The 25,634-nt window shown below is 37.1% G+C and overlaps 1 protein-coding gene across 1 annotated transcript in view; it reads right to left on the bottom strand.

Annotated features, from left to right (window-relative positions):
- Nucleotides 1-17,332, bottom strand: part of PGAP1 (post-GPI attachment to proteins inositol deacylase 1) — a 73,297-nt gene extending 55,965 nt beyond the window's left edge. Inside the window, exons 1-3 of the mRNA XM_045806379.2 lie at nt 17,112-17,332; nt 10,628-10,781; nt 3,987-4,162 (exon numbers count right to left, since the gene is read on the bottom strand). Coding sequence (XP_045662335.1) covers nt 3,987-4,162; nt 10,628-10,781; nt 17,112-17,258 — 477 coding nt within the window. The 5' untranslated portion in view covers nt 17,259-17,332. The remainder of the gene's footprint in view (nt 1-3,986; nt 4,163-10,627; nt 10,782-17,111) is intronic.
- Between the last annotated feature and the right edge of the window lie 8,302 nt (nt 17,333-25,634).

Genomic DNA, 25,634 nt, shown 5'->3' on the forward strand with positions numbered 1-25,634 from the left:
CTGAAGTCATTTAGGTGTAGAGTTTTCCTGGCAGTAAGATTTTTAGTTACAAACTCAAAAAACTTTAATTTTAAACAGATATAGGAGTAGACATCATTTCTTCTTGTGTCTGTTTTGTAATTTATGTTTCAAGGGATTTGAGAATTTCATCTGAGTTGTCACATTTATTGGCATAATGTTGTTCATAATAATCCTTTAATAGCCTCTTAGTATCTGTAGGCTCTGTAGAGATGTCCCTTCTTTCATTCCTATTATTGCTAATTTATATTTCCCCCTTTTTTCTTAATCAATCTAGATATGGGTTTACCAATTTTTAGATCTCTAAGAGGAGTCAGTCATTGGTATCACTTTTTTCCCCTCTACTGTTTGTCTATCTTCTGTTTCCTTGATTTCCATTCTCATCTTTATTGTTTCCTACAGCTACTCTGAGTTTACTTTGTTCTTCTTTCTCTAAGCTTCTTATCTTTAAAGATTGGGATCAGGGGCGCTTGAGTGGTTCGGTTGGTTAAGCATCCGCCTTCAGCTTAGGTCATGATCCCAAGGTCCTGGGACTGAGTCCCTCATCGGGCTCCCTGATCAGGGGGGAGCCTGCTTCTCCCTCTCCTTCTGCCCCTCCCCCTGCTCATGCTCTCAAATAAATAAAATCTTAAAAAAAAAAAAAAAGAAAGGTTTGATCATTGTTTTTAAGTCTTGTTCTTTTCTAATGTAAGCATTTAAGATTATAGTATTTCTTCTAACCACTACTTTAATCTTACAAATTCTGATGATGTGTTATCTATTTCGTTTTTTTGTTTGTTTGTTTCAAGTTTTTATTTAAATTCTAGTTAACATACAGAACGATATTGGTTTCAGGAGTAGAATCTAGTGATTCATCACTTACATATAATACCCAATGCTCTTTTATTTCCCTCTACTAATGACAAAAATGAACTACTTGAATGTCATCAAGATAAAAAGCTTCTGCACAGCAAAGGAAACAACAAAACTAAAAGGCGACCTATGGAATAAGAGACGATATATGCAAATGACATATGTGATAAAGGGTTAGTATTCAAAATCTATAAAGAACTTAACAAACTCAATACCCAAAAAAATAATCCAGTTAAGAGTGGGCAGAAGACATGAACAGACATTTTTCCAAAGAAGACATACAGATGGCCGACAGACACATAAAAAGATGCTCAACATCACTCATCATAAGGGAAATACAAATCAAAACCACAATGAGCTACCACCTCACACCTGTGAGAATGGATAAAATTAACACCGTAAACAATGAATGTTGGCAAGGACACAGAGAAAGGGGAAACCTCTTACACAATGTTGGTAGGAATGCAAACTGGTGCAGCAACTCTGGAAAACAGTATGGAGGTTCCTGAAAAAGTTAAAAATAGAACTATCCTACGACCCAGCAATTGCACTATTAGGTATTTACCCAAAGGATACAAAAGTACTGATTTGAAGGGGCACGTGCACCCCAATGTTTACAGCAGCCTTATCAACAATAGCCAAACCACGGAAAGAGCCCAAATGTCCATTGACTGAATAAATGGATAAAGAGATGTGGTGTGTGTGTGTGTGTGTGTGTGTGTGTGTGTGTGTGTGGCATTTCTGTGGCATTATTGCAGCATGCCACAATAATGCCAAAGAAATTATGCTGCATCCTCAGTGCATCATGTCAAGGAGGTTTATGTCAATATGTCTTATTACTGGTAATGTTAATCTTCTTTAAGATGTTATCTGCCAAGTTTCTCTACTATAAAGTTACTCCTTTCCTTCACAGCTAATGAATATTTTAGAAAAGATACTTTGAGACCATATAAATATCCCTGTCCTCCTCAAACTTTCACCAACTAATTTCAGCATCCACAGATCAATCTTGCCTGCAGCAATTATTACTGTGCTGTTCACCTGGTAGTATTCTTCTATTTCCCTCTACTAATGACAAACCGCCAGTTTTTCTAACGCTGACAATATCTTTATTTCACCCTCATTTTGGAAGGGTATTTTTGCTGGATATGTAATTTTAGGTTGAGAGTACCCTTCCTAACCCCATCCCCGAGACCTTTAAGATGCTGTACTATTGTTTTTGGCTTTCACTATTTCTGATGTAAAAGCAGTGGTAATTTTTATTGTTTACCCTGTTATATAGGTAAAGGATCTTTTTCCTTTGGCTGCTTTAAGATTTTTCTGTTTACTTTGGTTTTCAACAACTCGACTATGATATACATAAGTGTGATTTTGTGTTTATCCTGGTTGACATTCACTGACCTTCTTGGATCTGTGGGTTGAAAATTTTGAATCAAAATTGGAAAATTGGGGGCCATTAGTTAAATATTTTTTTCTCCCCAATTTCTTTCTCTTCTCATAGTTCCAATTACATAAATGTTAGACTTCTTGGTTATCGAGGCTCTTTCCTTTTCATCCTTCTGTCCTATGTTTTATATCAAATAGTTCCTATTGTCCTATCTTCAAATTCACTGATCTCTTATTCTGTAGTATTCAATCTGCTTGAAGCCTATCTACCGAATTTTTTTATATTTTGGGGGGGAAAGGCAGAGAGAGAATCTTAAGCAGGCTCCACACCCAGCACCGATCCCGACACAGGGCTCTCTCTCACAACCCTGCTCACGACCTGAGCAGAAATCAAAAGTCGGATGCTTAACTGACGGAGCTACCTATGTACCCCCTGAATCTTTCATTTCTGATATATATTGTTTCAGTTCTAGATTTTTTTTTTTTGTTCTTTTACTAGTTCCCATGTCTCTGCTGGGATTCTCCATCTGTTCTCTTGTTATGCGCATCTTTTACTTTAAATCTATAACTTCAGTATTTTTGAGGCTTATAATTAAACATGAAGGTGGATCCCAGAAGAGCTCTTGAGAGCAAGAGTAATCTTATACCTAAATTGCATCCTTTCTGGGATCTCAAATAAATGTCCAATGTGTTTGGATAGGTCTTTCTGTTCTAGCTGATCAGAACTGCTATTTTCCAACACATGTGACCTCTAGAATCTCAATTCAGGTCATAATACCCCCATAGCTTTCTTTTGCCAGGAGTTTCACTGCAGCATATTGTGGGAGGCAGTAGCTCACCTCAGTAGGTAGTATAGTAGTATTTTATCCCTGATACTGCTTAGAATTGTTGGCATAGAATGATTTTTAGACTGTTTTGCCACTCTTTTAAATTTCTCTAAAGATATTTATTGCCCTTTATTCCTTGCACCTGAGGTGGATACACCCCATCACCTCTTCCCTGGTGAGCTATTGCCTTGTAGCTTCTTGCCCTGTGTATATGCAGCACTTCATTCAAAGTTGAAAGATGCAAATTTCTAGAGCTTCCATCTCTGCCTAGTTCTCCTTTTTCTCATATCCTGCCCACAAATCTAACCACTTCAGTTGCCCCAAATTCTGATCTCTGCCTTCTTCAGCTCAGTTATATCAATGTATTCTGCTTGACCTCCACCTACTTATCCTATGGACTGGGAAATGCTTTCAGGCAGAAAATCAGAACAATCATGAAGCTCATCTCACGTTTTCATTCTTTCAGGGATCATGGTCCTTTACTACTTGGTTGTCCAATACCTGAAAACATGTGCTTCAGATATTTTGACTAGTTTTATAGTTGCTTACATATGGAAGTAGTCTACCCTAATACCAGTTATTCATAACTAGAAGCAGAAATCCATACTAACGGTGTTTAAGAAATTCAATGCACTTCTAATTTTATAAAGTTAAAAAAAAATTTCCCCTAAATTCATGAGAGGTTTCTTGTAAATTCAATTTAAACTTAAAAAACCACTGAATTCAAAACAACAGACTCCCCCCCAAACACACAAAAAAACAAACAAAAAAAAACCCCCAAACCCTTTGTGCCATCTTCACTTCAACTTCCATATAAACAAATAAAATGATTTAAAATATGTTGAATCCCTTAAAAAAAATGCTAACAGGTGATCACTATTGATTTGCATGCCTATCCCTTACCTTATAGAGTTTGAGAATTGTTTTAATGCATTCATGTACAAACTTGGTCTGTTTCTGAAGACTTCCACCATACAGTGCGACCAGTTCTTCATTGAAATTCACACTAAAGAAGTCAAAGTGGTACTTGAAGTCAATGTCTTCTGCTTTTCTAAGTGCAATAGAACCAACAGAACGAACTGCAGAGGAAAAGTGCAAAGTGTACATTAAGCAAAATTTTTAAAAGTTGCAACTATTCTTGCTTCAAAGTCTCTTAACAAATAACTTTATCCCACACTCTGAATATAAACAACCTACTTCAGGATGACATACTTCAATAGTATCAATTTAGAAGAACAAACCATTGTTTGTATTGTATGTCTTGTGCCCTAAATGTTTTTTAAATTTAAATTAAATAAAAAGTAAACAGGTAAAATAAATAAATAAAAAGTAAACATTCTTTACCTGCTTCCACTTGACTAGGGAAAAATAGCTAAAGGGGGGAGAAATGTTAGCTATCTGTATGAATAAGTCCGCTTGAGGATTTTAAGAATGAGAAAATTCCTACAAGAAATGTATGCTCCTCACTTGGTTTAGATACTTATGCTTGATTTGTCTTTTTCTTACACATGACATCCAATCCATCAGTAAATCCTATCATCCTTTACTTTCTAAATATATCCCCGATCAACACTTCTCACCATTTCCACCACTGTCTTCCTAATCTAAGCACCATCATCTCTTGCCTTAACTACTCTAATAGTTTCTTCACTGGTCTACCTGCTTCCAGTTTTAGGTTTTGCTCTGTAAACCCTTCCACAGAATTTGTGAATTGATTGCATTAATTGGCATTAAAAGTCGCAGTGTATGGGTTAGCAAACAAAATACCTATTTGCCATTTCATTTTTTAACATACACAATTCACATACAACTGATGTAAAAAGTACAATTCAATGATTTTTAGAATATTCACAAAATTCTACTAATCTAACTTTAGGTATTTTTAAATTACCCCAAAAAGAAAACCCTGTACTCATGAGCAGTTATTTCTCATTCCTTTTCCCCTCCCAATCCTGATAAATACTAATTTGCGTTCTGTCCCTACGGATTTGCCTACTCTGGACATTTCTATAAATGAGATCATAAATACGGGTTTTTATGACTGGCTTCTTTCACTTAAAATGTTTTCAAGGTTTATCCACATTGTAACATGTAATTCATGTTATCAGTTAATTCCTTTTTATTATATAAGCTTCAGGCGTGCAGTTTTATATTCAACACCTGTATACACTACAAAGTGATCATCACCACAGATCTACTTACCATCCATCACCATACAACTGGCTCCCTTTACTCATTTTGCTCACTTCCAACCCCCCTTGCCTTCTGGTAATCACCAGTCTGTTTTCTTTATCTCTGAGTTTGTCTTGTTGATTTTTTATTTATTTATATATTTTAAATTCCACATTTCAGTGAAATCAAATGGTATGGTATTTGTCTTTTCCAGTCTGATTTATTTCATTTAGCATAATACCTTCAAGGTCCATCCATCTTATTGCAAATGGCAAGATTTCACTCCTGTTATTTCTTGTCTGATAGTAGCCATTCTGACAAGTATGAGATGACATGTAGTTTTGATTTGCATTTCCCTAATAGTGATATTGAGTATCTTTTCATGTGCCTGTTAGCAACCTGTATGTCTTCTTTGGAGCAATGTCTATTCAGATCCTACATCCATTTTTCAATCGGGTTGTTTTTTGTTGAGTTATATAGGTTCTTAATATATTTTGGATATTAACCTCCTATTTTATCTATGGTTTACAAGTATCTTCTTCCATTGAGTAAGCTACCTTTTCACTTTAATAGTTTCCTTTGTTGTGCAGAAGCTTTTTAGTTTGATGTAGTCCCATTTATTTATTTTTAGTTTTGTTTCCCTTACTTTGGAGCGAGATTCACAACGATGTTGCTAAGACTGAGGTCATGGAGCTTACTGCCAATATTTTCTTTCAGCAGTTTTAAGGACTCAGGTCTTATACACAAGTCTTTAATCCATCTTGTGTTAATTTTTGTGTATGGTGGAAGATAGTGGCCTAGTTTCATTCTTTTGCTTGTGACTGTCCAGTTTTCCCAACACCATTTACTGAAGAGACTCTCCTTTCACCACTGTATGTTCTTGACTCTTTTATCAGAGATAAATTGACCATATATGTGTGGATTTACTTCTGGGCTCTCAATTCTCTTCCACTGATCTATGTGTGGGTTTTTTTTTTTTCTTTTTTTTTTTTTAAACACTGTACTGTTTTGATTACTACAGCTCTGTAGCACAGTTTGAAATCAGGGAGTGTAATACTTCCAGCCTTGTTCTTTCTCAAGATTGCTCTGGCTATTTGGGATCTTCTGTGGTTCCATATAAATTTTAGAATTATTTGTTCTAGTTCTATGAAGTACACCATTGGAATTTCGATAGGTATTACACAGAATCTGTAGATTGCTTTTTGCAGTATGGACATTTTAACAATATTAATGCTTCCAATCCATAAGCACAGAATATCTTTCCATTTATGTTTTTTTTTTAATTTCTTTCATCAATGTCTTATAGTTTTCAGTGTAGAGCTCTTTCCCCCCTTTGTTAAATTCATTCCAAGCTATTTTACTCTTTTTCAATGCAAGTGTAAATGGGATTGTTTTCTTAATTTCTTGTTATTTAGTAGTATACAGAAACACCACAGATTTCTGTATATTGATTTTGTATCCTGCATTTTACTAAACTCATTTATTAATTCTAACGGCTTTTTGTGGAGTCTTAAGGGTTTTCTACATACGTCATCTGCAAATAGTGACTATTTACTTCTTCCTTTCCAATTTGGATGGCTTTTTAAAATTTTTCTTGCATTATTGCTGTGGCTAGGACTTCCAATACTATGTTGAATAAAAGTGGTGAGAGTGGGCATCCTTGTCTTGTTCCTGAAATGAGAGGAAAAGCTTCCAGCTTTTCACCATTCAGCATGATTTTAGCTGTAGGACTGTCATACATGGCCTTTATTATGTTGAGGTATATCCTCTCTATACCCACTTTGTTGAATTTTTATCATAAATACTGAATGTTTTTGAATGCTTTGCTACATCTATTGAGATGATCATATGACTTTTATCTTTCACTGTATTAATGCAATTGTATTGTGTTGATTGATTTGTGGATGCTGAACCTCTTTGCATCTCTGGAATAAATCCCACTTGATCATGTACTGTTGGATTTGGTTTGATAATACTTTGCTAAGGATTTCTGCATCTATGTTCATCAAGATATTGGCCTGTAATTTTCTTCTTTTATGGTTCATTCCTTTTTATTGCTGAATACTATTTCATTATATGGATATATTTTATTTATCCATTCTTTAGTTGATACTGGGTTGTTTCTACATTTTAGATATTCTTTTTTTTTTTTTTTTAAAGATTTTATTTATTTATTTGACAGAGATAGAGACAGCCAGCGAGAGAGGGAACACAAGCAGGGGGAGTGGGAGAGGAAGAAGCAGGCTCATAGCGGAAGAGCCTGATGTGGGGCTCGATCCCATAACGCCGGGATCATGCCCTGAGCCAAAGGCAGACGCTTAACCGCTGTGCCACCTAGGCACCCCTCTACATTTTAGATATTCTGAATAGTGTTGCTATGAACATTTGTAAACAAGTTTTCGTGTGAATGTTCATTTTCTTTTTTCTTGGGTAGATACCTATAGTGGAATTGCTAAGCATAAAACTGTGTTTAACATTCTGTAGAACTGCCAAACTGTTTTTCCAGAGTGGCTCTAACATTTTATATTCCTACCAGCAACGGATGAGGGTTTCAATTTCTTCACATCTTCAATGACGCTTGCTATTATCTTTTAGATTATAGCTACCCTAGTGGATATGAAATTACATCTATCCTTATGGTTTTGATTTGCATTTCCCTGATAATTAATGATTTTATCTTTCCTTCTTTCACTCTTGCCCCTTTACAGCATATTCTCTACACAGCAAAGCCAGAGTAATCATTTTTTAAACATAAATCACACCTACCATACTGTATAGAATTTAAAAACCTGACAATTCCAATGTTGTCAAGGATGTGGAGCAAAGGGAAGTATAACGTAGTATTTCTGGGAGTATAAGTTAGCACAACCAGTAAAAATAGAAGGATACATATAACCTGTGACATGGAATTATGTTATGGCATACATCTTACAGAAACATGGGCTTATGTGATCCAAGGTAAGAACAATGTTCTTTACTTGTAGTTGCCAATAAATATAAACAACACGAGGGTCCAAAGACAGAATGTTTAAACTATGGTATAGTCACATAATGGGATAATACAAAGTGAAGAAAATAAATGAATCACAGCGCATACAACAATTTGGATAATTTTTTTAGAAGACTTTATTTATTAGAGAGAGAAAAAGAACGAGCGGGGGAGGGGCAGAGGGAGAAGCAGACTCCCCGCTAAGCAGGAAGCCCTATGTGGGACTCAATCCCAGGACCCTGGTATCATGACCCGAGCTAAAGGCAGATGCTTAACCAACTGAGTCACCTAGGTGTTCCAGACTTTGATGAATTTTTTAAATATTGAGTGGAAGAAGCAGACACAAAAGAATACATACTGAATGATTATGTTTATGTTACAAAGTTTAAAAATAACCCCCCAGAAGTAGATTGTATTAGAGATTCATATTTAGATACTTAAACAATAAAAGTCAATGAAATTTACTACCTTTAAGTTAGGATTGTGGTTACATCTAGAAAGAGGGGAGAAAGTTTTATCAGGAAGGAGCACACAGGGCATTTCCACAGTACTGGCAATCTTCTACTTCTTGACTTAGATTTTGGTTCTATGGGTATTTGCTTTATAATAATTTTTAATTAATATCTATATTCTATACATCTCTCTGTATATGTTATATTTCAAACGATTAACAATTAACAAAAAGATTAGACTATATCATTTCCTACCTTAAACCCTCTAAAAGTTTCTCATCACACTTGGATCAAAATGCAGTCTTTTGGGGCGCCTGGGTGGCACAGCGGTTAAGCGTCTGCCTTCGGCTCAGGGCGTGATCCTGGCGTTATGGGATCGAGCCCCACATTAGGCTCTTCCGCTATGAGCCTGCTTCTTCCTCTCCCACTCCCCCTGCTTGTGTTCCCTCTCTCGTTGGCTGTCTATCTCTGTCAAATAAATAAATAAAATCTTAAAAAAAAAAATGCAGTCTTTTCCACGGCTTATATGATATAGCTTGTGGCTACATTTCCATCCTTATTTCTTGTCACTTTCTCTAGGTTTCATGGCCTTGAATGTACCAAGCATGTTCCTGCCTCAGGATCTTTCCTCAAATAGTCACATACCCAGTCTCTTGCTACATTCAAGCCTCTGCGCAAATGTTACCTCCTTATCCTGGCCTTTCCCGGCCACTTCAACTAAATTAGTCACTTCCTGACCCTATTGCTCCTCTATCCCTCTGTTTTCTTTTTCTTTTTTTTTTTTTTAAAGATTTTATTTATTTATTTGACAGAGACAGAGACAGCCAGCGAGAGAGGGAACACAAGCAGGGGGAGTGGGAGAGGAAGAAGCAAGCTCATAGTGGAGGAGCCTGATGTGGGGCTCGATCCCCTAACGCCGGGATCACACCCTGAGCCGAAGGCAGACGCTTAACCGCTGTGCCACCCAGGCGCCCCTCTGTTTTATTTTTCTAACTTTTAACATTACTGACATATTTATCTGATGACTGTCTTCCCAACAAGAATATAAGTTTAATGAGGGGGAGGGATTTTATCTATCTTGGTCTGTTTTGGATCCCTAATACCTAAAACACAAATATTCACTAGATAAATACATGATATGTAAATAATTACACTAAATGTTGAAATAATTTTTTTTTAAAGTTTATTTATTTGTCGAGAGAGAGGGAGCGTGCGTGCGCACAAGCGGGGGAGCAGCAGGCTGAGGGAGAAACAGGCTCCCCACTGAGCAAGGAGCCCGATGTGGGACTCGATCCCAGGACCCTGGGATCATGACCTGAGCCCAAGGCAGATGCTTAACTACTGAGCCACGCAGGTGTCCCTGAAAGAATTCTATTCTTATTTCATAAAAGAATATGTCAGTTAATAACCAAAAAGCACATCTGAAATGAAATTACTTCCAGATCACTTGACTGTTATGCCAGAAATAACTATTATCTCCAGCCCAACATTCAATTTGGAATCTATACATAAAGCTTCCCTACCTTCACCTTTGTGTTTCCATCAGTATTTCTAGATCTAATTTAAATAGCTCCAAAAGAAGGAAACCAGTCTTCTCTCTTGTTTAGCAAAACATACGCCAATTTACTTCTCTATCAGTATTCTAGATTATGTTTTCTACACATTCCATTTCCAACATAAATCTTTCTTCTGCTGATTCCTGAGTCCCTGTATCATTTATCCTACCTACACTATCCTGTTCTTTTTCTCCGTCTTCCTCTTTTCTAAGTGGTCTTCAATTATTCTTTGTACTCACATTGTTTTTCCTCTCAGACAAAAATGTCACATATTTGTGTCTTCTAGTATGCCTAGCACAGTATTTAACAGAGTATGTATCTGATAAATTCTTTGATTGAATTTTATAGCTTTCAAAACTTACTTCCAAGACTTACCTTGCTTATAACTTCCAGCATTCCCAGGAAGAAAGAGAACTGGGATACCAGTCAAAGGGAGAATTTTGTGTTCTTCAGCATAGGAGCCTTCTCCATAAAGATATAATTCATATGCAGGATAGCGTTTTGCCAGTTTCTTTGGAAGTTCTATTTTCTGCAGGAAAAAAAAAAAAAGGCAATTTCACTTTAATCAGTTGTAGTAATACAATTCAGTCCACTGTGCCCAATTCTGAATTACACACATTTGAAACAATATAAAAATATTACTGATGATAAAACTGCACTTAATGCCCAAAATAAGTTTTACTTTTAGTTTATTCATATGTAGAATTCATCTTGAATTGTGTGAGTTTTGAACCACGCAGTCTTCAGGAATGCATAAAATGGAACTACCTCAAATTCTAATGAATACAAATTACTCAAAATAGCCACTGACAAAAGAAAAACACTGGGGTATGTATGTCAGCAAATTACTTGTTAATATAATTGGAAATGTACTTAATATAGTATCAGTATCAATTATACTTAGAAATGATAAAGGCTTTCCATTATCAAATCAATTCTTTTTTGCTATTTTAAACTGTTTTGTAATGCCTCTCCTTTACTTAGGCCCAACTATATAGTCCAGTTGTTACATCATTCAAAGGAAAGTAAGCTTGTTTAATAATGCAGCTTTCTGACCTCTCAATATGCTTTGACCTTCAATGAGCTTCACAAGTTAATCTCAACCTTACAGTCATGTCTTGGGTCAAGACATGTACACTCTCCTCGCCGTAAACATTCCAATAAGTTAGCATCTGTTTTGGTTTCACGGACCAGGTGTATGGTTTGTCAGCAAGCCTCAGACTACTCTACAATTCATATTATTTTATAACAAATGAGCCAGTAATTCATATACACTTTTTTTCAACAAAATACAAATTAGGTCTTAATGTCATCCCCAAAAGGTAGGCATCTATAAAAGTTGTGGTATAAGTCCTTCTTCTGCTCCTTTTTAAACTATAAAAATCATTAAAAATGAAGCCAGTTACATTGAACAGATTTTATTTACATAGACATAAAAAGATTTAATGATCTAGCAGCGCTGTACATGGGCTTGATAAAAATTTTAAATACTGAATGAATTTTAAAGCCTATAAATGATAATAACACTGAAAAACCTCACTGCTCTAAAAAGCAGAATTCTGATCATTCATGCATATTCCTGAATATTCTTTTAAAAATATTACCATAAACAATCTGTGTTAATAACAACTGAAAACATCTTTAGAGGCTGTGAGCTTATTGTTTAATACATTAGCAATTTTGGGGCGCCTGGGTGGTGCAGTCATTAAGCGTCTGCCTTCGGCTCAGGGCGTGATCCCGGGGTTCTGGGATCGAGCCCCACATCAGGCTTCTCCACTAGGAGCCTGCTTCTTCCTCTCCCACTCCCCCTGCTTGTGTTCCTTCTCTCGCTGGCTGTCTCTGTCAAATAAATAAATAAAATCTTTAAAAATATATATATATATATATTAGCAATTTTATCTCCTCAAATATTCAAAATGCAGAAATATCAATCCCGCGATTTGTTATATATATGTATCACATATATGGACTTCAACTCAAATTTGTCCCAATATTGACTATGCACAATATATAATCAAAAATGAAAATTATGCAATATTTTAAGTACACATTAAGCAAAAAGAAAACATGCGAGAACAGGTAAACCATTACTCTTAATTCCTCCCAATTTAGTACACCTTTGGATATGATAGTACATGAGTATTAGATCATTCTTTTCAGTACATCAGCTAAACAAAGTTTTGAACTAGTTGAAAATTAACTCAGAAGACTAGGAAACTATTAGCAAATGGCAAAACTGCATCCCAGAATACAAGTTGGGAGTGGCAGGAAGAAACAGGAGGGTTTTGACCAGATTGAAGATAGAAAAAGTATAGGTGTATGAGAAGGATGATGAAGAAAAAGAACAGGGTCAAGGGATTTAAAAAGAAAACTTTTATAGCAACAAGATTCCCATATATTTTAAATTATCTATATAGATTATTTTAAATGAGCACCTCTCCCCAATATAGACCTTTAATCAAAATCAATTACCTTTATACTTAAATAATATCTCCAGTCCTGCCCCTGCTGCTCATCCTCTCTTGATTCTGCCTTAGTACAGGTCCTTCTAATCTCTAACCCACAGCCCTTTCAAAAGACAAAAATTCTAACAAGTTCCCAAGTGCTAGAAAAATACTGATTCAAGAAACTAATGTCTTTATTTTATGATATATATCTTCTACTTGTGATTTAAAACTGGAAAATTAAAATGTGAGCTCCATAATTAGTAAAAAAGAAGAAAAAATATTTTTATCAAAATGAATACAGTTTTAAAGATCTTACAAAGAGCTCTCAGCCCTTTGGCCATCCCACCCCTAAGGACTTCAGCTTAATAAAAAGACCTAGGGAAAGGTGAATCTTTCAGACTGGTCTTTCTTCCCTGCTCCAATCCATAGTCCATACTGCTGTCAAGAAATACCTTGTGGGGCACCTGGGTGGCTCAGTCAGTTAAGCATCTGACTCTGGGCAGGATCTCAGGGTCAGGAGAGCCCGAGCCCTGAGTCGGCCTCCAGGCTGGGTGTGGACCCTGCTTAAGCAAGATTCTCTCTCTCCCGACTATGGACTCTGAGAAACAAACTGAGGGCTTCAGAGGGGAGGGGGGTGGGGGAACGGGATAGGCTGGTGATGGGTAGTAAGGAGGGCACGTATTGCATGGTGCACTGGGTGTTATACGCAACTAATGAATCATCGAACTTTACATCAAAAACCAGGGGTGTACTGTATGGTGACTAACATAATATAATAAAAAAATATATTAAAAAAAAAAAAGATTCTCTCTCTCCCTTTCCCTCTTGTCCCTCCACCCCACCCTACCCCACGCCACCCCTAAAATAAAATAAGTTAAAATATAAAACAAGAAACACCATGTTAAAACATACACCTCCTGTGTTTCCTGATTACATTTATAGATGATAAAGGCCTGAAAGAGATCCTCTAAAACCTGTCTCTAATTATTCTTACCGTTCTTATAACTTATACATGCCATGTTTTAAATTTTTTAATATGCTTCAAAATTCAGGACTCGAAGGATATACAATGAAAAGGCTCTCTCCTACCCCTCGTCCTTTAGCCATCTAATTCCCTACCCAGAAGGCAACCAATATTAGCAGTTTATATACTATCCATACTGCTTATACAATGTGTCTTGGTGCCTTTCCCACCTTCACAAATGCTATTCTTTATTTCTGCAGTTTTCTTGTTTCTGCACTTCATGAACTATATATATACCCTCTAATTAGCCACAACTTGTCTACAACCTTTGACTAGTGAAGATGAACTTGAATGCTCTCTTCTGTGAAGAGCCTCATTTACAGTCTTATAGTGAAATTATCATTTAGCACATTATATTTTAACTGTCCATTACATTCCTGTCTCCCCCATTGTATTATAAAGGCATAAAAATTATAAAGACATAAAGGCACAAGGTCTGATTCATCTCTAATTCCCTCTCACCCATACCCCGTATCTAGAATATACCTGACAGAGTTATTCAATATATTATTTGCTAAGCAAACCTCACACATAATAACAAAAGTATGATTCGTATTTTCCAATACCAACATTTTCTTTCAGACAACTGTTATGTCACATATCTGAGGACAGCCAAATAAATTACTGTATGGGAGAAAACAACACAGTTCTTCTCCAATTATACAATTTGCCTAAAACAGTTGCTACCAAATAAAAGCTCTGTCTTGCTATCATAATAAAGCAAGAAGCTTTAAAGGATAATGTGTATTTTGCCTGGTAGGTTTGTGAGATGTTCACTTAACTCTGAATAAGCAAATTTTGGAAAACCAAACGTAGAAATTGAATACTCAATTTTTTCGTATTTTTTTAAGATTTATTTATTTGAGAGAGAAAGAAAGAGAGAGAACTCCCTGCTGAGCAGGAAGCCCAATGCAGGGGCTCTGATCCCAGGACCCGGGGATCACAACCTGAGGCGGAGGCAGACGCTTAACAGACTGAGCCACTCAAGGTGCCCCTGCTCAATTTTAAATTCAACACTTCATTTTTACAAATACGTTCAAATTCCTGTTCCACCTTTAATTTTTAAAATGGAGAATAAAGTTGAATGTGTTTCAACTACCTTTCATTTCCTCTAAAATTCGGCTAAAGAATATGAAAATTAGCAGTAAAAAAGAAAAATATGTCAAGAAGGAGAAAACCCAACGACTATGTCATCTCAAATGCTGGACATCAATCTGTGAACAATTAGAAAGCTTACTATAAAATATAACTAAAAATAAACAATAAATATAAAATGCATTTAGAATATATATTCACTAAAAACCACTAGTTCTTAATTACCTCAGTTACCCAGAAATCTCACTATATTTTAAAATGACTCATTTCTATAGACAGGTTTTAACTGTATTTCAAAAAATAACACGACCTGATGTGCAGAATAAAAGGTCTAAGCATCAAATATAAATTCTGTAGTGAATTAACACATCTTTTTACATCATAAAATAAAAATCTACTGAAAATGTGTATCAGAAACTCTGGGCACTGTAATTATTACTGTACTGACAAATTATTAACAGTAACGGAAGTATAAAACCTCAAAAAGAGAATCAAAGTCAAAATAAGTACAGACTACTTGACAAAAAAAAAAAAGCCAAATAGCTCTTTTGCACTAGCTAATTTTGTCCTTCCAGTTAACTTTATGAGGCAAGAAATAGATCTGTGAGTCCCTATGCTTTGTTTTCAACACTAAGCAATTCCCACAACTGCAGATATTAAAATAGCTTCAATAACTGTGGACAATCTCAAAGTAAATGGCTATTAGTTCTGTATTGTTCCAGATAATTTCGTTTTAATCAAACTCTTCATGCAATACAAAACTAAAGTGACCTACTTGAACCTATTGAGAGTTTCCCAATTATTAAACCACAGAAAAATTAAAGATTATAAGGGCTCTGTTTTCAGTTAAAAAAAAAAAAACTAAACTAAAAGCCCATATACTTAACTATGCATAGCTTCTGATAAACATAAACCAGCATATGTGCTTAGAAAGGGAGACAACAGTAACACGTTAAAATCTTCTCCTTCAACAGCATTTGATATCAAGTTCCACTCCCTCATAAGCACTGATGCAGAACCAAGATAAGGATCTCAAAACAAATGAAATCTTAACTAGAATTTTGCCCACGGGGAAAAGATGTTCTTCAGCAATCTAAACCTTAGGTACCTTAGGTAGTTTTAGAATCTAAATAATAGCATTGATAAAGTAATATGCTCCTCCATAATGACCTGTATACAGCGACAATCACGACCTGCATTCTTCACCTTAAAAAAAAAAAAATCTGCTACGGTTTTTAAAGTATACTTAAAATGCGTTTAATCAGTAATACAGTATATATACTTTTTATGGTAGGGAGTTACCATTTTAACATGTATTCTATAACTAGGAGATGTGTTTAGAAATAAAAGAATCATTCTGGAGAAATTTCTTTGGACAGTTGTGTAATTTATCACTACAGCTGGTCATGAATGAAATTCTAGATTCTACTGTGCTGACCTGATAAAGCAATTGTGATTGAAAATACTCAAAATGGAACTGAGAGGTGGGGGCAGCGCGCGACTGCGCGAGCCACGAAGGCCGGGTCTCTCTCAAATTGCAAACACAGTGAGAAAACAAAAACACTATGAAACAGATTTTGTATGCAACTGGTAAGAGACGACATGAATAAACACAGGCATGTATGCACACGCATGGACCAACAACCTACAAAACCGGAGGCTCCGCAAACTTTACAGGAAGGAAACTCAATAGTTTTCCATTTAATTACTTATCAGGTTAGCCTTTTACACAAGAGTAAAATCCTAGAGTCGCAAAGGCTGTCTTGGGATCCAGCCAACACATACTCTGCAGAAGCCAGTCCCCTTCTAGAAAGGCGAAAGCTGACGTACAAATCACTGCGCGGGTGGTGAGAATTTAGGCGCGCGGAAAGCAAAGAAGGTTCCAGGGGCACCTGTTAAGGCAGGGACGCAAGGAAAATGGGGTTTGGGTTTAGGGAGAGGGTCTGAGGTTGCGTCTCTAAGAATGGAGGGTGAGGGTGGGCCCGGGCAGTCAAAAGAATCTGTACCCGGGATTTGGGACCGGGAAGGGGCGGAGGGTCAGGGGAGCAACTACGAGGGGGGCCGGGAGGATGCTTCAGGTAATCATCTACCTGACACCCCAATGCTGAGAGGACACAAAGGGTAAGTGAGGGAAGCAAGGGGGGGGGGCTGTCTGCAGAGTCTTCCAGGGCGAAAAAAACAGAGAGACAAGGTTGGCATACGGGGACCAGAGGGGCGCGGGAGCCAAAGCAGGAGAAACCCGGCGGGAGGGGCCCGAATCCCGGAGCGCCCAGGTGAGACAGCCGAACCTCACCTGATACTCTGGGTACTCAAACATATAGCTCATACTGCACTTGTTTTCCTCGAAGCCGAAGAAGACGTCCCACAGCCCCAGGGTCGCCATGAAAACCATAAGGGCATAAAACGCCAGGTTCCAGAGACTGACCGACTGAAGAAACATGGTGCCGCCGTCGGCGCGCGGCCCCAAGTCCTGACTGAACAAGCCGAAGAACGCCTAGCGCCCAGCGCAGAAGCGAAGCCAGAGCAGCGCGCGCCTGCGCAGACGCCCAGCCTACCCGCGCGCCCGCCGCGCAGTGCGCCTGCGTGCAGTCGGCTTGCTGCGCCTCCCGCCCGGCGTCTCGTTGAGAGAGGAGGCGGTGTTTGCAGCGGGAGCGCGAGTCTTAGGGAAAAGAGAAGGGGAGAAAGCGAGGTGGGCTGCGCGCGAGACATAGGGGAGAAAAGGGAGGGGGCGAGGAAAAGGAAAAGGAGGAAGGGGGAGGGAAAGTCAATGAAAGGCAGGCGGAGGGAAAGAAGAGGGCGCGGGAGCCTTGGAAGCGAGGAGAGGGAAGGGCGGGGGGAGGGTGGGCGTGTGATGGGTTAACCTGGAGAGGGAGAGGCGATTACTGGTGGGGAGCTGACCCGGCGCGGGAGGGAGGCCGTCAGCGCTTGGGGCCATCAGCTGTCACGTCGCAAACATCTCTCCCTGCGCAGTTTAAAAACCCTTCCCGTTCATTTTTGAAACGCCTCAGGCCTCTGCAATTTCGGTTCTCCCAGCAGTAATAAAGCACATCCACAGCCCTCTGGACCAGTTTGAGGAGGGAACAAATGGGGTTTTCCGCCCTCTTTGACCGCAGAAGTTGGCCCAGTAGGTATCAGCGCTTAAAAGCACCGGCACATAAAAAATCACTAGGAGGTCGACAACATTCAGTTCTTCGTCTAGGATGAAAGCCTGAATAACAAAAAACATTGCTAGTCTTTACAAAACTATATTAAAATTTCCATTAACACTAAGGCTTCCAACAGTTATCTCGGTGACCAGATTGACGCTGTCCTGTCTTGCTCTCCAGACTACCTCTTCGGAAACTGGTTCCACATTAATGTGAGGACGCAATTTCGCTCGAGCTTCCACTCAGACTGTCAAGTGACTTAATACATTTAAAAGAATTTCGGTTTGGTATTGCACAAGGAGAGGAGAAAATAGCGACTTCAAAACACTGGAATGTTATGAGAAGAAAGTGTATCACTTTAAAGCTGACCCAAGAACAGATGGGGTGTGTGTTTGTGTGTAGCTAATTGCAAATTTTTCCTTAGAATTTCCGCCCTGACTAAATTTCATTTCACTTCATTTCAGTTTTACTGATTTTCATGTATTTTTTTCTGTGTAGAGGAGGTTTGGCTATGATAATATGAAAGAATTTTAAAACTGAAAGGAAGCTTATGGTTTCTTGTGCAATCCCATGATATCCAGATATAAGAGCACCTGGGGTGTGGAGTGGAATTAGGGACGACTTAGTGTACAGGATGACAAATCATTTGGAAAAGGATTTAAGTTATACATAAAAAGTAATAAATTCATTGAGTCTGCGAACTCAGTGTCTGCCCCTTGCTTCTCCTAGCATATCATGACCAGTACACATAAACCAAGGGTGAATCTATACTCTCTATCCCAGTGCTTCTTAAATTTAATGTGATAATCACTTTAAGATTCTCTTAAGAAGCAGATTCTGATTCAGTATTTCTGGAGTGGGGCTTCAGATTCTACATTTCTAACAAGCTCCTAGGTGATGCCAGTGATGTTGTTCAGTAGACTATACTGCTGCATGGAGAAAACCCTGAACTTGAAGATGACAGAACTTACTCTTCTGGTGGCCTTCATGAGTTGTGGCAACCTCAGAAAGGAGTGGGACAGAGTCAATGGACTTTTTATGTTTGTAATCTTCCTATTTCTACTTTTTTACCTTTTTTTTTTTTTTTTTTACCTATCCATCATTTTCCCCCTCCTGGCTTCACTTCCTTTCATATCTAACCTAACTCCAGTGAACATTACTTAACCACCCTCTGCCAGTGCTGTCAATGTCCTGAACTCTTGTCTTTCCATCCTAGTCTGTTTACAGACTATCAACCACGGATCAATATAATCTGTCTCTGAGCTCTGACACCAGTATATCTGAGCACTGCTGGAGAAAATGACACAATCATTTGAATTACTGTTCAAAAATACTTTTATATGTTTCTGGCCAACTTCCTCTCCTATTCTTCAAACCGCTACTTTTTAAGCTCCTTTCACCATCTCTTTTAGTAAATTATTAGTACATAATTTTAGCTTCATGTTCATAAAGATCATTTTGATTTTCAGATGAACATTCCTTCAACTCTGCATTCTCAAGTTCATTATCTTCATCCGGTTCAGTTAATACATCTAAAACGCTTGGAACAGGGACGCCTGGGTGGCTCAATTGGTTAAGCATCTGCCTTTGGCTCAGGTCATGATCCCAGGGTGCTGGGATCGAGCCCTGCATCAGGCTTCCTGTTCAGCAGGAAATCTGCTTCTCCCTCTCCCTCTGTCCCTTCCCCTACTCTCTCTCGCTCTCTTTCAAATAAATAAATAAATAAAATCTTCAATAAAATAAAATAAAATATACATAAAATGCTTGGAATAATACCTGGCACTAAGCAAGAATTATTATGGTACTTTGCTGTCCTTAGAAGATATCAAAAGCAAATCCCTTTAGTTGTGTTTTAGTTCCCATCCCCTGCTCCTTTCTCTTCAGGAAATTAGTTCTATCAAGTTAAAATCTCTGTCAGTCTTTCCCAGTCTATCCTCCCTTCCCCAAAGCATATAAATATGCTTACATCTCATTAATTTCAAAAAAGAAAATCCTCCCTGCAACTATCACCTGTAGCTCTTGCCTTCTTATTTCAGTCACAGTTCCTACTTATCTCCAATTCCTCACCTCGCATCCATGCCTCAACACACCATAATTTTTGTCTCCCTCACCATTATTCCAAGGCAACTGCTTTTGCAAAGGTAACCACTGACCTAATTACTAAATCCAAATGACGTTTTTCAGCCATACTTGATCTTTCTGTTATTTACTTAAAACATTGTTCTCTGTTGTCTTAACACTATTTTCCACTGGGTTTTCTCCAACTTCTCTGGCCTCTCAGTCTTTATTCTGTGTGATCTAGTTCGCCCAATTCATGGTCTTAAGTGTTTATTTATCCTATACACTGAGAAGTGTCTTATTTCAATTATTACGTTTCTTATGTCTAAAGTTTCTATTTTTTTAATTCAAATTAATCGGTCCTTTTCCTGGAGTTCATTTGTATTTTAAAAATCTCTTTAAACATATTTTAAACATCCTCATTCTAAAGACCATTTATGTGTCATCTAAAATCCCTCATTGTTATTTCTCCCATATTTAGTATATGCTGTCTCTCACGTCAGATTTCCTCAACTGCTTTGTAATTTTGGTTTGTAAACTCATCCTTCGCCTGAATTATATACTTTAGTGTCCTGTGCCTCTCCTAGGTTGTAGAGACATTTCTGAGGCTGGGCCCGCTTACATTAATTCTTGGCTTTTTTTTTTTTTTTCAGTTTCTGCATAATGAAAGCAGCATGAATAATTAGAATCACCCCCACAAATTATGTGGTCTGGGATGCTGTTTTTTTATAATTATTATTTTTAATCCTATTCAGTGATCACTATGAGCTACATACTGTTCTAGATCTCTTGCTATAGGATTTAAAGATTTTCATTTCTTTCTATAGGGTTCAATAATGTAGTAAAATATCTAGAATTTCTGTGTGTTTAGAATGAAGGCAGATAAAGGGTGTGGGTGACAAGTTTCTTTTAAATTAGTTTTTTGGGTAATTTTACCTAGCATTCCTTGTACAAATTTTAAATCATAAAGGAAAAGCCACTTCAAGAACGTTATTTCACTTGAGTAGTGAGGAGAAAAAGCAGATTAAAGTATTTTAAGAAAAAATTAGAAGAAAATGGAGACTGTAAATACAGGCAATTCTCCCTGCCTTTTCTTATATATATGAAAGTAGTTTAAGTAGTATGTTCACTAAAATTTTTTTAGGCTAGAAAGACACCAAAATATATATATATTTTTAAAAGATTTTATTTATTTATTCGACAGAGATAGAGACAGCCAGCGAGAGAAGGAACACAAGCAGGGGGAGTGGGAGAGGAAGAAGCAGGCTCATAGCAGAAGAGCCTGATGTGGGGCTCAATCCCATAATGCCAGGATCACGCCCTGAGCCGAAGGCAGATGCTTAACCGCTGTGCCACCCAGGCGCCCCCCAAAATATATTTTTAAGTGGATAAATAAGAGCTGGTAAAGAATGATCTTAGGGCACCTGGGTGGCTCATCCAGCTCTTGATTTTGGCTCAAGTTATGATCTCAGGTTTGTGAGATCAAGCCCCACGTTGGACTCCACAATGGGAATTGCTTAATACTTGCTCTCTCCCTCTGCCCTTTTCCCTCTCTGAAAAAAAAAAGAATAATCTTAAATGAAGAGGAGAAGGAGGAGAAATATGCCTTGAGAAGAAGAAAATATGAAGAAACATGAGAAGAAAGAAAATATTGAGATGGAGAGGGTTAAGATGAGGAAACTCTCACTGGATGATCTTAATCACACAGGTTATGTAAGAACAAAACCCATTGGATTGAAATAGGGGATTGGAGCGAGGTGATGCTTAAGGAGAGTGGAAATACTTGGGAATTACTGTTTTAAGAAATGAACGTGGCAGGGGGGCCTGGGTAGCCCATTCAGTTCTTGGTTTCAGCTCAGGTCATTGTCATGGGACCGGGCTCTGTGTGTTATCTCCTTGTCCCTGTCCCTCTGCTCCTCCCCCTCCTCTCTCTCTAACGTAAATAAATTTTAAAAATCTTAAAAAAAAAAAAAAAAAGAACTGAACTTGGCAGTCAGCAAGAGGTGATCAATAGTGAGGACCTAGTGTTTCAAACTCTTGCTCTTCCAATTTTTCTGGTCTTCTCAGCTAACATAGATCTCTTGCTTTCCTGTATCTCTCTCATCAAGGGAAAAATAAAAATAGATATTATATAGTGATTAGACATTAAATTGACTATTATGTGCCAAGCTCTACAACAGAGATTAGGAAACAGAGTTAAATGAGACCACCAAATCTGATTTTTAAGAGATAAATCAGTCACTAATACCAAGGAGTCTAAAAGTAAGTACATAATATAATTGTACTATAGTATGGTAAGTGTTACAGGGATATGAACATGGAGTATTGGAGGGCAAAGAGGAAATATTTAACTGTTTAGGGAGAAAGGGATCTCAGACAAAAATGATTTATATACATAATATTAGTGATTGAGTTAATAGATGACTAGATGCTGTGATTAGAAGAATTAAGAAGGTGGGATACCCACAATTCAAAGTAATAAGGTCATTCTGATAAAGTCTACTTCTGACACTTTCTGAAAAGCATATAGCTTCATAGTTCACTCAGAACTTAAATGTGGTTGTTGAGGTCACATTTGTTCGTTATTTCATTTGGTTATATGTTCATATAGTATTTTTATTTCTTATAGTGGGTTTTTAAACAATAGATGAGTTGCTAAGAATTGTGTAAAATTAAAATACTTGCAAAATGAAACCTCAATGAACTTTATTATTAATGGAGCACTAAAGAACACTGGTAATCAAGAAATCTCAGTTCTAGAACTTCCAGTTCTGCCACCCAGGTATGATTTAGGACAAGTGTCTCCATCTCCTCAGGCTTCAGTTTTTTCATATGTAAAATGAAGATATTTGACAAATGATTTCTGAAAGTTTATGGAATTTTAATTGAATTAAGGCTTTTAAAACTTAATACAAACTTTCATAAAGGAAAAGACCATATTATAATCATTTGATAGTCACCCCTCAACTGAATATTTAGTAAATTCATTAATATATCAGTTTCTCAGAGAGCATTTTAGGTTTATTTAAGTTCCCTTTAGTTTTTGTTTATTTCCTGGAAGCAAAAGCTGTTTTCTCAACACATAGTAACCACCCTCATGTTACCTAGCTTTTGTACACAGGAAGACAGAATCATGCTGTCTGGTGTGGGAATCTAGTTGTTTTCTAAAATTAATTTCACTAACTAGTCTCAGCGTATTACTCTAATATTATAGGGTTTTTAAAAATAAGGTCTATTTCCTCCCCCTTTTTCTTAAAACCAAACCAAACCAAAACCCAAATATATAATAATTGGCTCTAAGAAACTGTTTATTCCACTCAACTGGTTTAAAGCTCTTTCTCAAACTCGTTAGTTTTACCTCCTGTACCTTATATGTAGTAGGCATTCAATAAATATTTGTTTTTAATTTATTGAAATTAAGTCAGATTCTACAGATTATAGCCATAAAACCTCACCTTCCGTTGGATGTTTCAAAGCTTAAAAAGAAGAAAACATAATGCCAGCAATTCTGTGGCTGCCAGCTCTGTTTCCAAGGAAACAGAGAGTAGATCATCAAAAACAAAATAAGGATTTTCAACCTGATTACCCTTTTTTCACCAGCTCAGTCTCCATCTGCAAAATGAAAGGCAACATAAGCTTGGCCTTGCAATCCAGATTTTCAGTTCTGTTTGTGCTGTCTCTCACTATTAAAACCAGGCAAAAATCTTTTGGGTTATGTTGGTTTTCTTATAGAGAGAATTAAACTTATCCACAAGGATAAAGAATATCTTTTGACTATAAAGTACTATGTACATTTGCTGAATAACCTAGTATGTTTTAACCTTAGAACTGTCAAGTATTTAAATTACTGAATCTCAGATTTAACATTTCTTGGGAATAATAAAAGAAAGTAATGGGAATTTATAAGAAAAGGATAAAGACTTCTAGAATGAAATGTTTTATTTAAAGAAGTAAGGAAAGGGGACAGGATGAAAAAAGAGTAGGAGTCAAGGGGAAAATAATTGGATTACCATTCAAGAGAGCAAATACCATTATAACATTGTTGGTTTGTTCCACAGATTTATATCTACCATGAATAAAATCATTATCCTGATAAAAACAGCTACAGACAACAAAAGCTTGCTTTAGCATTATTATATTACCTAGTGATGTTATGTTTTATAAAAGCAGTATTCCTTTCAAATCAACATGCTGTACACCCTAAACTTACAAAATGTTATGTGTCAATTATATTTCAATAAAGCTGGGGAAAAAGCCAGTATTTCTATATTTTAAAAATGTAGTTAAAGCCAGAGGATTCTCTTCAGGGTGAAGTGCATACTAGTAATTTGCTTTAATGGAAGTACAGTTGAAGATTTAGATGGCATATTAATATGTTCAGATAATGAATACTGAAATTCAGATAAATCTAAATAATGTAATCATTATTTGGGGTCTTCCTTATATCAGTTTCCCACTTGTATGTCTGTTTTCCCCCAAAGGATTCTAGCTTTTCAAAGGCAAAAGCTGTAATGGGGTCTTAGTTATTTTTAATATGTAGGTCCTCTATAGGACCTTGTATTGGAGGTATTCAATCAGTGTTCTTAAATAAATGTTATTTCTTTAGTACAGGCATATCTTGTTTTATTATGCTTCACTTTATCTTGCTTCACAGACATTGTATTTTTTGGAAAGTAAAGGTTTTCGGCAACCCTGCATCGAGCGAGTCTATCAGCACTATTTTTCTAAACATTTGCTCACTTCATGCCTGTGTGTCACATTTCAGCAATTCTTGCAACATTTCAAATATTTTTCATTATTACTATATTTGTTATAGTGATCTGTGATGAGTAATGTTCGATGTTACTATTGCAATTGTTTTGGGGCACCACAAACTACACCCATATAAGGTGGCAAACTTAATAGGTAAATATGCATGTTCTGACTGCTTTATCAACCAGCAATTTCTGTCCCATTCCCTCTCAGGCCTCCTTATTCCCTGAGACACAACAATATTGAAATTAGGCCCACTAATAACACTACAGTGGCCTCTAACTGTTCAAGTGAAAGGAAGAGTCACACGTCATTCACTTTAAATCAAAAGCTAGAAATGATTAAGCTTAGTGAATAAGGCATGTTGAAAGCTGAGGGAGGCCAAAAGCTAAGTTTCATGTGCTGGTTAGCCAAATTGCAAACCCAAAGGAAAAGTTCTTGAAGGAAAATAAAAGTACTACTCCAGTGAACACATGAATGATAAGCAAAATAGACTTATTGCTGATACGGAGAAAGTTTTAGTGGTCTGGATAGAAGATAAAACCAGCCACAACATTCCCTTAAGCCAAAGCCTAATCTAGGACAAGACCCTAATTCTCTTCAATTTTATGAAGGCTGAGAGAGGTGAGGAAGCTGAATAAGAAATTTGAAGCTAGCAGAGATTACTTCACGAGGTTTTAGGGAAGAAGCCATCTCTAGTATCTAAAAGGACAAAGTGAAGCAGCAAGAACTGATGTAGAAACTGCACAAATTATCCAGAAGATCCAGCTAAAATAATTAATCAAGGTGGCCACACTAAACAACAGATTTTCAATGTAGACAAAACAGCCTTCCACAGGAAGAAGATGCCATCTGCGACT

The sequence above is a fragment of the Ursus americanus genome, chromosome 1 (assembly GCF_024610735.1).
Source record: "Ursus americanus isolate L20-20 chromosome 1, mUrsAme1.1.p, whole genome shotgun sequence".
Taxonomy (NCBI): domain Eukaryota; kingdom Metazoa; phylum Chordata; class Mammalia; order Carnivora; family Ursidae; genus Ursus; species Ursus americanus.